Raw genomic sequence first — 15194 nt, forward strand, 5'->3', positions numbered from 1 at the left:
GGGACACGCATGAACACACAATCTGAGGTGAACTTGAGAAGATGCATTTACATCATGGAGGATATAATCCTGGCATCTAAAAAGTCTAACAGAAGTTAAGGTAGCTCTCTGAAAGAAGGATGAAGCATCCTTTTATTCAGATCAGATTCAGGATTCAGAGCTCTGCGCTTCAAACTTTCTAGTCTGTCTTGAAGAACACGGGAAAACCTTCATCATCCAAAACATATGGGCACTTTAAAAAACTGTCTGCTACCTCACATCTGTTTCATTAGAGCTGGTAAGCCATCTCACAAAAACATTGCAGACTTCTATGGAGCCTGATAAAAATAAACACAAGAAGAAGAAAATCAGCCTGTTGGAAAAACTGTTCAAAAATACACTAATAATAGAACTACAGCTGGCCACTTTTAATTACCATCTCCTGTATTTTTATAAGTGTAAAAAAAAAAACAATGTGTGAAGACCAAATGAAAATAGAAAGCCTGTTCTGCCTCCAAGGGATCCATGTGACTGTCGGGCTTGGTGATGGTCCCAAATCGCTGGCTTTATTTCTGAAAGACAACCATCTCAAAGCTGACGGTTGGCTTCAGGTTTGGAAAGAACCTAAGTTTTTCATTTGCTCCCTGTGTGTTTTTAGACAAAAATAAAGAAATAAATTAAAAGATGAAGATATTTAGTAAAAAGCATTAATGGTTGGGATGCCATTTAAAATTAATATAAAAACACAATGCAATGATTTATTAACAATTCATAATTTAATCCCAGTAGAGCATAAACAACATATCAGATGATGAAACTGAGTCATTTTGCCATTTAATGAAAAATATGGGCTCACTTTTAATTTGATGGTAGCATCACGTCTGTAAAACTATGAAACAGGGGCAACAAAAGTCTGCAAAACTAACTGGAACAAATAAAAAAAACAACTGGAGGTGCATTTGACAACTGGTTAGGCTAACTGGCAACAGGTCAGGTACATGACTTGGAGCATTTTGAAGAGGAAGTGTCTCAAATGTATTAATTAAATGCAGATATCTGAGACAAACTGCCTCTAAAATTGTGAAGATTTAGAGTTTTAGGAGTTATTTTTATATGACAACGGCTCTAATGGGGATTTAGTTGTATTGAATTCCTGTACATTTAACTAGATAAGTTCAATATCTTTAAAGGTGTCATTAGAGGACTTTGTTGTGAATTGGGTTGCACTATATGAATCCTTTGATTTTTCCCAGTAGATCACGCTGTACCATTACTTTCAACCTGTTTGTATGTAGTTTGTGTACATTAGCAGGTCTTGACAAGTGAGGGAGTATTTGAACTCTCACTTAACAATTCGGGGGGTTTAAATATCTCAGGGTCTTGTTCACGAGTGAGAGAAGGATGGAGCGTGAGATCGACAGAAGGATCGGTGTGGCGTTTGCAGTAATACGGACTCTGTGCCGTTCTGTCGTGGTGAAGAAGGTTTACCAGTCGATCTACGTTCCTACCCTCACCTATGGTCATGAGCTGTGGGTCGTGACCGAAAGAACGAGATCTCGTATACAGGCGGCTGAAATGAGTTTCCTCCGCAGGGTGGCCGGGCTCTCCCTCAGAGATAGGGTGAGGAGCTCGGTCATCCGGGAGGGGCTCAGAGTAGAGCCGCTGCTCCTTCGCATCGAGAGGAACCAGTTGAGGTGGCTTGGGCATCTGGTCAGGATGCCTCCTGGACGCCTCCCTGGTGAGGTGTTCCAGGCACGTCCCTCTGGGAGGAGACCCCGGGGAAGACCCAGGACACGCTGGAGGGATTATATCTCTTGGCTGGCCAGGGAACACCTTTGGATCCCCCTGCAGCGTTGGCAAATGTGGCTCGGGAGAGGGAAGTTTGGACTTCCCTGCTTAGGCTGCTGCCCCCGCGACCCGACCCCGGATAAGCGGTAGAGGATGGATGGACGGATGGTGTGACTAATAAAACAATATTTTTTTAACTTTTTGTCTTAGATCATAAAATTTGGTTTTCATTATCTGTGTTTTAGATTTTGGGAGTTGTTCGTTGACAGGAAAGTCATTATATTTAGACTGATGTTGCCTAATTTTATTCAAATAGTCAGAAAAAAAAGGCTGAAAAACAAATAAATTAGAAATCTAGATTTAAAGTCGTTCAAACACTCCGCTAACCACACTAGCCCTGGGCAGGCGCCTGTATTACTCTGTAACACTTTGAGGTTTGGTATCAAATGTAAAGTGCGTTATAAATAAATGCATTTTTATTATTATTATTATTATTATTATTATTATTATTATTATTATTATTATCATTATTAGCCCAAAGAAAAAAGCCAAAGGTGTCACTAAGTGTTACCGGTGTCTCTTGTTTCACTGGGACTTCTTGTATTAATAAAGGTTAACAAAAAAAGTCCGTGAAAAGGGGTACGTGGAAGTTCGTTGTCCCTGTGCCATCTTTTTTTTTTTTTTTTGGCTTTTATTGATCTTTTCTTCTTGGGCATTATAGCAGCAAAATGATGGTCTGACTATGGTGTTGTTTTTTCCTGATCAAAATCAAGAGAAATGACTAGCAAAAAAAGTTTTGTACATTTTATTCTTTTGTTTTTAGTCTACAAAAATCAGCAATATCGAAGAATTGTAAGAAAAGAAAAATTTAAATTGCACCGGCACCCAAAAAATAGGAATCGAATTGGGACAAAAGCACATAGTCACAGCTCTAATTGTTACTATTATTCAATAAAACTATTTTAAAATTATGGGCCACCACAAGAAGCTTTCCAGAATACCAAATAACCACATGAAAAGTTGTCAGGTTACTTCTATATTAACTGATAGGGGTCTGAGCTTAATTTGTTCATCAAATAGCTTTTGTGTTTATTTACTACATAAAAATTGTTTAGCATCTACATGTTTGGTGTTTCTTTGGCACAACTTCACCTATTTGATCAACTTCATCTTATGTAAAAAATTAATAGAAAATAATCTAATCTGATGTGAAAAATGTATCAAAATGGAAATATGGTGATTTGACCACTTCTTTCCACATCTAATCGGTGAAAATGTAAAGAATATGGAAGAGATCTAACCCTGATTATCCCATATCATACCAATTTTACACTGGGATACAGTAAATCTTTTTCAGCCTATAAAATTAAACTTCATAGTCACTTCATAGTTTATTAACCTCTGACAAAAATGACTTCATGGCTTCATATCTGCTTATTTTCAAACCAATATGTTTTCTTTTGTCTCTCTGAGCTAAACAAAGACATAAATGACCTCTAAAAGTGTTAAAATAATTTTTATGCAGAAAAATTCAACAGATGAGTTCTGGGAAATGCTGGATGTAAGACAGAGAAACAGTCCCCACCCACCTTTAGATACTACTGCTGAACCATCATCATATTCACCCTCTGTTACACGTTGAGAACCTAAACAATCACACACAGACACACAATGATGTGTATAAACACCACACATGCACGCAAATACACACGCATGCACAAATCCAGGTATAAACACAGTATTACGAAACGCTGGTGAAAGCAGACATTGACACTGATGTACGTTTTACTGAAAGTAAAGCAAAACATTTTCTCTGCAGCAGTGATAAAATGTTTTATACAAACACACACAGCACATGTACACAGGGGATGTGGAACAGCTTCACACACCTTCACACTCAGACTTACGCTGCAGTTTCTTTCCAGGGGCGTCCGTGTTGGCGTGTCGTCTGGGCAGTAAGGGGGACGGTCGGGGCAGTGGGATGGATGAGACATCATGGGTTTGGAGTGGATACCAGTGAGGCTTGTCATCAAGTAAGGCCGTCTCCAGCTCTATCAGGATCTGTTGGGGTCACAACCAAAGGCAGTTCTGTAAATGTATGGAATCAGTTTTGTTTCAGAATCTCCAAGCAAAACTTTTGAAAACTCAAGCAAAAAACAATTAAAACCAAAACATTCTAAAACTTAAGTAAAATAAATGATCTCAAAATCAAGAATTATCAACCATCATGAAAACTATTAGGCTTTTATTTGGTTAAATTGAGTAGTTTTGTTTGTAGTGTCCTCTTTCTCTCTTCTCGCTATTTTGGTTGCGCTTCACAGTCTTTGGTTTTGATTCTTGATTGTTTGGTTTCATTTCTGACACAAACCTTTCATGGGCGGGCTCTCTCAGGGGCGCATTCCGATTGGCTGGTGAGTTTTCGAGTGACAGACTGTAGCCCATTGAGATGTACAAACACTTTCTTAACAAGTTTAAGGCGTTGAAAATTAAAACTACTTCTGATTCTTTGACAAAGAATTTGAAACTGTGGAATTGTTATTGTTTTATGGTCATTTTCTTTAATCATCAGCATTCATCTGTGCCACTTAACCACAACAATGTAAACATCCTTTCATATAAATGAGGTGACCACAATGATCCAGCCGTAAACGCTCTGCGAACATGGAGGACGTGGAAAAGGAAACAAAAAGAGATTTCTGATTTTGCTACCTCTCCCATGAAGAAGCTGCTCTCCTCTGCTGACCTGGGTTGGTCCCACACGGTCAGCTCCAGCATGTGGTTGCGGAAATCCCTTCGGTGGACGTGGGTGTAGACGAAGGTTTGGTTCCACTTAGGCTCGCAGGTCTTCTTCACTGTTTTCGTCCTTCGTTTGCTTTTGTCACTGTGTTACATGGCGACAGGAGGGATGCTAGTATCTAAGATGGTGATATTGCGGTGGTTGTATAGAGTTGACGCTTTGTTTACAACCACTACAGCTGCATTTATGAGGCCTTGAGTCATTCGAGTCTTTAGTAGACTTTAGCACAATGTGCAAATGGCCTTTCCTGTGAAGGGTTTGCTGGCATACCTGCGGTCAGGGAGGAAGTACATTTTGACATATGGGCTCCTTGGCCGTCCATCTGGCCGAAGAGGAAGCTCCACTGCCTGCAGCACGTTGACAATTAACTGGTGACCCACTTTGTCGTACCACAGCTTCACCTAGAACCAAAAGCCACAAACAAAATTTCATGCTAAGTGATCACATCTGCTTACAAAAAGAACCCACCACAGTCAAAGTGCACACACTCACCGAGAGCTGCCCTGGCATTAACTGTGGAGGATCTCGGAGCATCCCAGGACTGGAGGGAGACAGGACATTTAAGGATGGTCTCTCCATCTTCTGGGACTCAAAAGAACTGGAACCTGCTACAAAGACAAAAAGGAGAACTATTTGAAAACCATGTTGAGTACGCTCTAATCCAGTGGAAACTGAAAAAAAGGGTGAAAAAAGAGCGAAAAAAACCACAACGAAAACCATGTTTATATTTAGTGACTTCTTGTCCAATAAGCAATCTTTGCATATATGAGAAAAACATCCCTCAGCCAATCTGCCAGGACGAAAATCAATCAAGAACTTCTCCTTCAAGTCAATTCTCCATCTGACCAGACAACACCAATCTTAAGCCCACAGGAAGAGAGATCCAGAGTCTGGAGGCCACTGAACAGAGAGCTCTATTTCCTTTAGTTTTTAACTTTGTACGGACGTAACCGGCACCATCAGCAGGCCCTGGTCGCAGGATGTTAGGCACCTGGTAGCGAGCCAGATGTCATGTCAAACAGTGTTTACTGACATGCAATCAAACATTGCTATCAGTATATTTGCAAACGCACATTGACAAACAAAAGCAAATTCCTCAAATGCAGCTGTTGGAATTGATATAAATCAACAGAATGAAGTGGGAAGTAAGTGGAAGATAAACATTCAGACAAACAAACCTAAAGGTGGTGAAAGACACCGGAGAAGGGATACTTACTAGATTCTAATGGAGGGTGGGACGTGTCGGGGATTCTTGGAATATCACTGAAAAAGAAAGAGAGTCACTTAAATGTTGACATCCAATTCAGGAAGCAATGTTACAATAAAAACTAAACCAAACAGGCATGCATACATATTGATATAGATACAGCATTACTGGTATTTTTACTGAGGGGGAAAGCAGCGCTGTGACCCGTGTTACTGGGATGTTCGGATGAAAGTACCATGTGGTTAAACGTCACAAAGCAGCAAAGGGAAGATGTGAGCCAAGCTCATCTTATGATTGCAGTGTTTCCCAGAGTCATTCACACATTTCGGAAGGACAAACCATCAGGTAAAACAATACAAAATGAAAACCAGGGGCTAAAATACATCCACACCACTGTATTTTCTTGCTCACCACCAACCAGGGGAAACAGCAGAACCCACTGCACCAGTTGGATGTGATATAAAGGAAGTTTGACAATCTGTGCAACACTTATCAGTGTAATACATTACAGTTTTTTGCTTTGCTAGCTCATATGGAGGCGGTATATGATATATTTTAGTCATCCACAAGGATACAAATTTACGTTCTTCAATGATTTCCTTAATTTCTTTCTGACAATAATCAGAAAAGAAGGATATCACTGTATTTGGGTCACTTAGCATGATTAGCTAATAGTTGGGTTTTGCTAATTAGCCACTCCAACTCATCCTCTCTTTTTGACAACAATGTAATGTGTTTATTCCAAAGTTTTAGATTTTGTATGATGAATTTAAATGTAATATTACACTGATAAGTGTTCTGCTGACTGTAGATTATGGCTCATTCCAAAAAAATTTAAACATATGAATGAAAATAAATGAGAAAAAGCTTGAGTTATGAGCCTCAATGTTCCAAGTTAACCTTACTGGCATGTTTTTTAGGTCCTACCTCAACTTAAAAAAGATTGGGAAGTAACTTTAAATGTTGATAAAAACAAAATACATTGATTTTCAAATCTTATGAACTTTCATCAACCCATATTTTATCATCAGTAGATCATAAACAACATATCAGATGTTGAGACATTTTACCATTTTTAATTTGATGGCAACAACACATCTGGTGGGAAGTGAGGCGACCAGCTGCTGGTCGTTAGGAGAGGAAGGTTGTCCCATACTGGACTGATGCAGGATTCCAGCTGCTCAACAGTACCGGACCAATTCAGCAGCCGGATTCTTGTCTTATGAGGACATGCTGTTGTGATGGACGCAGTATGTGGTTTAGCATTGTCTTGCTGAAATCTGCAAAGCTTTCTCTGAATAAGATGTTGTCTTGATGGGTTAGCATTGATGGAAGACATGGAAGCAGCTCACACCATAAGCACCATTGCAACCCGATGCAGAGATGCAGGCTTTTGAACTGTCCACTGATAAACAGGTTGACTGCGCCCTCTTCGCCATGTCCACCGTTTCCAGAATGTATCTCAGATTGTTATTAATCAGACTACAGAACAGATTTACACTTTGCCTCCGACCACTCGGATTGAGCTTTTGTACAGATTATGGTGTTTTCTGCACTGGTTTCACATGTGGCTTCTTCTTTACAAGCTTGAGCTTTAACCTGCATTTGTGGATTTCAGGATGAATTGTGTTCTGAGTCTACACAGTGATGTCAAGTAGAAAATCATGTCTATTTTTAATGCAGTGCCGCCTCAGGGCTGCAAGATCACCAGCATCCAGCATGACCTTCGACCATGTCCCATGCACACAGGGATGCCTCCTGATTCTCCATCTTTTGGTGATAAGATACAGCTGTGTCCCATTTCAGGGTCTGCGCAATTTGAAGTGCGAATACATACGTCACAGTGGTGTGCGAAGAAAAATTCGAAGGCTCCTGCAAATCCACCCTACAAGCCCGCACTTCGTTTGACCTGTGGCAAAGGCTGCAAGCGATGGATCCTTTGCAGCCATCTTTTCTCCTGCAATTCTTTTTCGCGCATGATGGCTGGGAATGAGCAGCAGTTAAGTACAGAGGAGTATGTACGTAAATGTGTATATGAAGGGTGTGGGTGTACTTGAAATTCAACTTGACTCAAAGGAATTTTTAGCTAGCTTTACAATTCTGTTTGCTACCATGGTCAGAAAAACTGGGACGCAGACAAACTGGGAAGGCAGCAGCATTGTCTTGTGGTGTACCTAAAGACTAGAGATGAATTTAACGATACGGGTCGCACGGCTCTCTCTTTTCGTTAACGTTAGCTTGACAGGTTGCGCACTGAGAATAGCTTGTCAGGGTCACCCTTCCAGATATGTTTTCAGTTTAAAGCCACAGGCAAAGAAAAAGAAATCAAATTTAAAATTCTGGATGTTTTCTTTATTCTTTTTTATATTTACATGCGTTTCGTGGACCAATGGGAACACTAAGAATGGCATCTGCAGTTAACAAGCAATGGAGCACTATGGATAATTCTCACTACACTAGATAGGCTCTCTCATTTTACTAAGGTCTGTGCACTTAGGAGTGTGCAGACCATGGAGGCTGTGGAGTGTCCTACGTCATATGCAGACCCTGAATTGGGACACAGCTTGCATTGAAGGTCTGGGATGACCAACTGGCCAGGGTCCAACAGGTTTTAGATGTTTACCTGCTGCAAAACAGTAAACTTAAATCAATGGGTCATTATGTGGCTTGTGCAGAACTTGACAACAAGCAGTGGGAGAAGGCAGAAAAACGTCTAAAACCTGTATGATACTGGCCCAAGACGTCTGCAGTTGAAGCTCAACATTGTATAAGGTGGGATTTTAAAAGAAATCTTTGCAAATTTGATCTAAGAAACATTTTTCTGGAATTGTTCCAAATTTTTTTTTGACTCAGATTGTCTCAAATTTGAGAACCTCTCTCTATCTAGACAGCTGAGAGACTCTCTGAAATGTTCCTTTTATATCCAGTCATGTTACTGACCTGTTAACTGTTACTGGCCAGTTAACCTAAAAAGTTGTCAAATACTCCTCTAATTGTTTTGAATTTTGCTCATTACTATTTCCAGCCTTTTATTTCCCCTGTTCCAACTTTGTAGATGTGTTGCTGCCATAAAATTCAAAATGTGCTAATATTTCCATGAAATGGTAAACTGTGTCAGTTTCAACATCTGATACATTGTTTATGTTTAACTGGAGTAAAATATGGATGTTGATTAAAGTTTTAAATAACTGTATTCAGTTTTTATTTACATTTTAGTCACAAATTTCTTGGAATTGGGGTTGTAAATGCTTTTATTTGAGGATCTCAGGTCTTCACAGCACAGACAGCTGAAAAGCTAGGGAAAGCGTTGCTAAGGATGGATGTTTCCTGGCAACCATTTTGCATCCTATCATGTGAACTTGCAGTTTAAGTAGGTTGAAGGGTGCAGTGCAGTTGTTTCAAGCTAAAGACAAAATTTTCATCATTTGGCATTTATACACAATGCAATTTATAACCAGTTCATCAAAGGATACAAAATGGCACCAGTAAAGCCAGTTTTTGCAAGTGTGACAGGATTAAGGAGTCCTAATAAAAGGGGAGGAAAAAAAACCAAAAACAGTTTACTTACTGATATTTTCTATAAACCCTTCGTGAGTGTTTGGAGAGAAATTAATACATTCAACTTTTTACCACCAGTTAGCATTTGAGATAGAATCTGACTGCTGCAGGAGTGTGTATTTTCTGTTAAATATGTAGCAAAATCACACTCATAATAACAAAATGCATGATAAAAACACTGATATTCAGCTTGGATATTTCGTCCAAAGTTATTGGTGTAAAGGATCTTGAGCAATGCAAATCTGCATGAGAGAAATCCAGCGTTCATACTGACAGAGTTTCAGGACAGAATTAAGCAAAGATAAATTTAACAGGTGTGTTTTCCTTTAAATTTCCAGTCATATGCTGTTAAAGGTGTCACTTCCCAGCTAACTTCACAAAAACCTTTCCACAAGGAATAAAAGTGTACAAAAATAACCAACACCCTGCAGTTATTTAAGTATTTCAGGCAATCTGGCACAATTATGGGAGAAACTAACAAAAAAGGGATTTTTTCTTTTTTTTTTTTTTTTTTTTTAACTCATTTTCATGTTAATCGATTAATTTCACTTCTTTTAACAAACATTTGCTCAACATTGATGAAATTATTTTATCTTTTTTTATTTAAAACTCAAAAATGACTCAATATCCACAAACAATTTCTTCAATTTCAATTCAATTCAACGTCATTTAGGAAAATTATGAGGACGGATGTCTGGAATTTTCCTGGACAATAAAAATTAATTTGCCACCAATTACTAGAAGTGGGACGATATGGAATTTAGCATCGGAAACATTTGCCGATCTTACTGAATGTAAGGCGTATCACCATCTGACACCACAGAAACAAAATCATAATGTTTTATTTCCTTCCCAAGCCCGCCACACAGACACAGGAAGTTATAATCTCCAAGAAGTGGATTGTTTTGATTTTGTAGGGGAGGAAGCAGCTACACATGACTCACTGCTGTATTAACATTTAGCATTAGCACTATGTTAGCAGTTTGGCAACATTTCTTATTAGAAATTCCCTCTAGCAAAACAGTGCAGGGTTTAACTCCAGCAACCTTGCATTTGGTTTGCAGTCACGTGAAAAAGTACGAGCAATTGAAGGAAAAGTGCAACAAACTGCAGTGACAACAAATACTGGCAAATATCTTTTACAAATATGAGGAATTCGTTAAAGAAAGCATGAAAGCCTTTGTAATAACAATGTTTTAAAATGTACTTTTCCGGATGACCAGCCCTGTCTGTTGTGGAAAATGTTCACTCCAATGTCAAGGTTTTTTATGATAGAAAGTCTTTGATTTGAGTGCACTAACATAATTATAGATGGTTTGGGCAATCATTGTTATTTATAATAAAACATGATTACACAAATATGTAATTCAAGTTTTACGGACTAAACTATAAAACATGAAATATATCAAATTACAAGCCATAAAACATATATATGTTAATAAATATGTCATGTATTATAGTTTCACCTATGCTTGGTCACAGAATGATAACAACAATATCTTACAAAAATGTTCATTCATTATCTACACTGCTTAGTCCACTTGAGGGTCGCGGGGAAGCTGGAGCTTATCTCAGCAATCATTGGGCGAGAGGCAGATCTATAAATGTTTAATAAATGTATTTAAATTATAAATTTGAAAGACGTTTTGGTGAAATAACACAGGTATTGGATCGGTATTCGGCATCAGCGGTTACTTAAAGCCCAGGTATCGAAACGCTCCGACCACTTACATAAGAAGAGTAGAAGTATAGGTTATAGGCTAAAAGATCTAAATAAAATAAGTGCAGAGGTTAAAAAATGCATCTCTACCAGTAAAAGTCAACAAATACAAAGAATAATTAAGTAATCTTCACACCACCTCAAACATACCTCAAACGTACCTCAAACGTAAAAACAAATGTTTTTACAAAGATGTTTTCTAAGTAATTTACCCTAAATAGCATCATATGTAGATATTACAAACCCTCTGCAGAAACAATCATTAGAAAACACACCTGTAAAGTGCTAATATGAACTCTTTGGGAAGCAGTGTGTTCAAACTATTTCTGCATGTAATTTGACTATTTTTGTGAAAATGAGGCATTGTTTTCTTTAAAAGAAACAAATTAAGGCATCAATTCATTTTAACATCCAGACATCTTTCACATGCAAATACAGCAGCTGCATCATTTATCTCGTCACGTTCTTAACTTCCAAATCTGCGATGAATAAAATCCATTTTACACTGTTTTAATCCTAACAATGATCAAAGTTCTGTTTATGAATGAGACTATATACGTCTTACATCCAGGCTACATCAGCATCAAACAACATTCGCATAATTTCTGAACTTACATTAACAGTTTAAAGACTCTAATAAAATAAAAATATGACTGGAAATTAGATTTTTATTTTAAAAAGAAAAATAACTCATTTACACTAAACTTCATATTTGTTTATGATCAGCCTGCTAATTTTTTTTATTCCTTCAGCTAAAACTTCAGCTCCTTCCTGTTTTATGAAGCTTACAAGCATTTCATTCAGTCAATACCAGGTCATCTCACAGTGTCCTACAAATAAACACAAGTGCTGTTTTAAAGGGGACAAATAAGACGGAAAAAAAAATAGTCAATCCAAAACTTGGCAGCAGGTGGCGGCTGGATGTTTTTAAGATTTTAACTGCAGCCACAGTGTCAGGGGTAGAATACAGATATGCGTCCTGGTTTTTTTTTTTCTCTTTTTTAAAAGCAGCTGTGAGTCAGAGTTAACTGCTGACTAAATACAACCACACATCCTCCTAGCTGGGGTGAAAAGCATTTCCTCAGTCCTGACAGTACACTGGGTGAGCTTCATTCCTGACTTACCCAATAGGCCTGGACACCACCAGCTCCACTTGTGGCTCGGACTGAGACTCCAGGATGATGTTATAGACTTCCTTCATCGTTGCCCCTGGTAACAGCTTCCCATTCCACTGCAACACCTCGTCTCCTGCGATCAGATGTCCACATGCAGAGCATGTGCAGTTACTGGTTATTGCTTTTTTTTATGCAACCACCTTCTTTATTTCCAGGTATCAGGAGATACAGTTACTTACAAAGATAAAACTATAAAAACACAGAAAAAAATTAGATTTTTTCAGACATTACATTCACAAATTTGCCACTGTATGAACAAAACTGGGATTTTCAAGTTAGAACTGCTGTTATGGTTTGTTGCATACCTGCTCTGAGATGTCCCACCACATCGGCCAGGCTTCCCTTCTTTACTTTGGTGATGAAGGCACCCAGTCTCCCTGATTCTGTTATTCTCCCTCCCACCACCTGAACAGAAAGAGGTGAGCTGTTTAGTAAAAACCTATGAAACAGATTTAGGCAACAACTGCTGATTCTACGGCGGCTAGCTGACCCCGACCTTTAACCCCAGCAAGGATCCGGCTTCTTTCGGCATGGTCGCACTTCTCTTGCTGAGGGTGATTCGTCCAATCAGATGATCTCCCTCTTTGGACGGCTGCCAGGTTACGGGATGCTGCAGAGGATGCTGCAGAGAATCATGAAACATACAAATCCATGATGGAAAAGAAGAGAAATAATGCAAAAACTGTGTGAGGTTTATAAATGACTCTGAAATAACACAAGAATCTAAAAATGTCTCGACACAGGAAGTGAGGGTCGGTTGTACGTCACAGCTGGCTTTCTGCTGATGAGCTAATAAAGATATTCCTAAAGAAGAGTGTATAAGCAGGAAACGTTCCAGATTCATGACTTGTGGCCATAAATTGAATGAAACACTTTCTCACATTTTGACAACAATTAGAAGGATATTTGGGTCTGGCCAGGACATTTAGTCTGACCAATGAGAAAACTCAAGTTTTAGGATTTTTGTTTTTTCCATTTTAACTCTAACTTTACCCTCAAGCTGGTTCTGGGCTGCTGCTAGACCTGATTCTAAGTTCGTTCTAGCTCAGAACTGGTTTGATTCTTCAGAAAGAGAGACACACCATTATGTAACTCTCAATGTCTCCTCACTGCATGCTCTATCCTTCCTTTAGGTGTATTGTGCAGACATACTGTTCATCTTTATAAAATATAGTTTTTGTCCAAAATTCTGTCAAAAATCTTGTTTATTAAGAGTTGGGGAGACTGTATAGCACTAGTTTTATACCATCCTACAGCTGTTGATAAGAGGAAAAAAGAGGAGAAAAAAGGGTTTTAAGTTGGTCTCTGGCTCTGAACCAGCACTAGAACCACTCTGTTAAATTAAAAGATCCAACAAGAAAACCTGAAGTCAATCCTAATTCAGAAACGTAATAAAAATATATGCAACCTTGGCACATTTTTTGGGTATGGTTTGACAATATCTTATTCAAGTGGGTTGTTGACAAAAGATTCCTAAATCACAGATTGCTACATTAAGGTGTCTGGCTGTAAACATCAGGCCAAAAATAGATTATGTTAAATGTTGTGTGCTTCAGATGAAAGGATTTTCTTGCTAAAAAGGTTAAAGAATCCAACTTTAAAGCATAAAACAAAAGTGGAGAATCGACACAATGGAAAAGCTCAATATGTAGATATTGTTTAGTCACATGAATGTTAACACACATCACTTTCTTTAAAACAAAAAAATCAACTTCATCTTGAAAATTAAATACAAAAAGAAAAACAAAAAAAACAGTAACTTACATGCCATACAGTGGGATCATGTGGGTAGCACTCCCAGTCGCCTGCAAGAGAAAAGAGACATTCTCACAAACTGTGAATGCAGCAGCAGTGGCGATCCCCTCTTTCATACCCTCCTACACACACACACAAACACACACAAGCGCACACCGCAGACACTGTATACATAACACATACCGGTCTGAGTTTTCTCATACATGTCGGAGCGCTTCAGAGCGAACTTGTTTAATGTGGAGAGGGTTAAGTTTATTGAATATTTAAGCCTGAGCTAAAATTAGAAATTTATCACCGAAGCAGCAGGACTGGATGTAAAAAGTAGTTTGGAGAGGCAGAACCAAACCAAAGGATGGCTCAGTCTTTTAAAATGCCTAAAATCCCTCCCAGATCCTTTACAGTATTACATGCTGTGGATTTACTTCAGGGCTAATGCAGCCATGCAAGGCTGCATAAAAACTTTGGAAAATAAGGACTTAAAAAAATCTATCAGCTATCGCAGTTACATTTTAAACTATTTAGAAAAAGACGCTCCTGAAGACAGCTAGAAACAACTCATATAAGCTTTAAGTCTAACAGCAGATTTCATTTACATCGTCCTCTCAAATAACCAATTATGATCAAACATCAACTGATTATACTTGCAGGTAATGTTTAAAAACCTTTTACATGGAAGGGAGTTTGGTTTCTGCAGCGTCTGCAAGACCTCAGAGTAGTGTTATGACATGGAGTAATACAGAGCCAAATGTTCCCAGGAGCCAGGAAGATGAGGTTAACGAGTGGTGACAACTTATAGTGACATTATGTAATCTTCCGCTGATAGAAAACACACTTTTTAATATCATATTTTAGGCTTTAACATTATTCAATGCACCGTATGGGAGAGGCCAAGATCTGTGTGTTCTTGTGTTTCTGTATTTACAGGGATGACAGAAGAAATACACACCTGCAAATGTGGGTTTATAGATGATGAAAAAATATACAAGATGGACTAAAATGAAGCCTATCCATCCATTTTGTAACCGCTTGTTCCAGTTAAGGGTCGCGGGAAGTTTGAGTCTATCCCAGCAACCATTGGGCAAAAGGCAGGGTACACCCTGGACAGGTCGCCAGTCCATCACAGGGCCAACACGGAGAGACAAACAACCATTAACACCCACTTTAGATTTAGAGTAACCAGTTAACCTAACATGCATGTCTTTGGGTGGTGGAAGG

At 38.7% G+C, this 15194-nt stretch overlaps 1 protein-coding gene across 1 annotated transcript in view; it reads right to left on the reverse strand.

Annotated features, from left to right (window-relative positions):
* rims1a (regulating synaptic membrane exocytosis 1a) overlaps positions 1–15194 on the reverse strand; it is a gene marked incomplete at both ends in the record, with an annotated part of 124027 nt that overhangs the window by 26786 nt on the left and 82047 nt on the right. Inside the window, 11 exons of the mRNA XM_079248928.1 lie at positions 3357–3413; positions 3675–3828; positions 4477–4648; positions 4835–4965; positions 5057–5172; positions 5781–5827; positions 9340–9357; positions 12174–12297; positions 12530–12629; positions 12721–12834; positions 13989–14029. Coding sequence (XP_079105054.1) covers positions 3357–3413; positions 3675–3828; positions 4477–4648; positions 4835–4965; positions 5057–5172; positions 5781–5827; positions 9340–9357; positions 12174–12297; positions 12530–12629; positions 12721–12834; positions 13989–14029 — 1074 coding nt within the window. The remainder of the gene's footprint in view (positions 1–3356; positions 3414–3674; positions 3829–4476; positions 4649–4834; positions 4966–5056; positions 5173–5780; positions 5828–9339; positions 9358–12173; positions 12298–12529; positions 12630–12720; positions 12835–13988; positions 14030–15194) is intronic.

The sequence above is a fragment of the Telmatherina bonti genome (genome assembly GCF_933228915.1).
Source record: "Telmatherina bonti genome assembly, chromosome: 11".
Lineage (NCBI taxonomy): Eukaryota > Metazoa > Chordata > Actinopteri > Atheriniformes > Telmatherinidae > Telmatherina > Telmatherina bonti.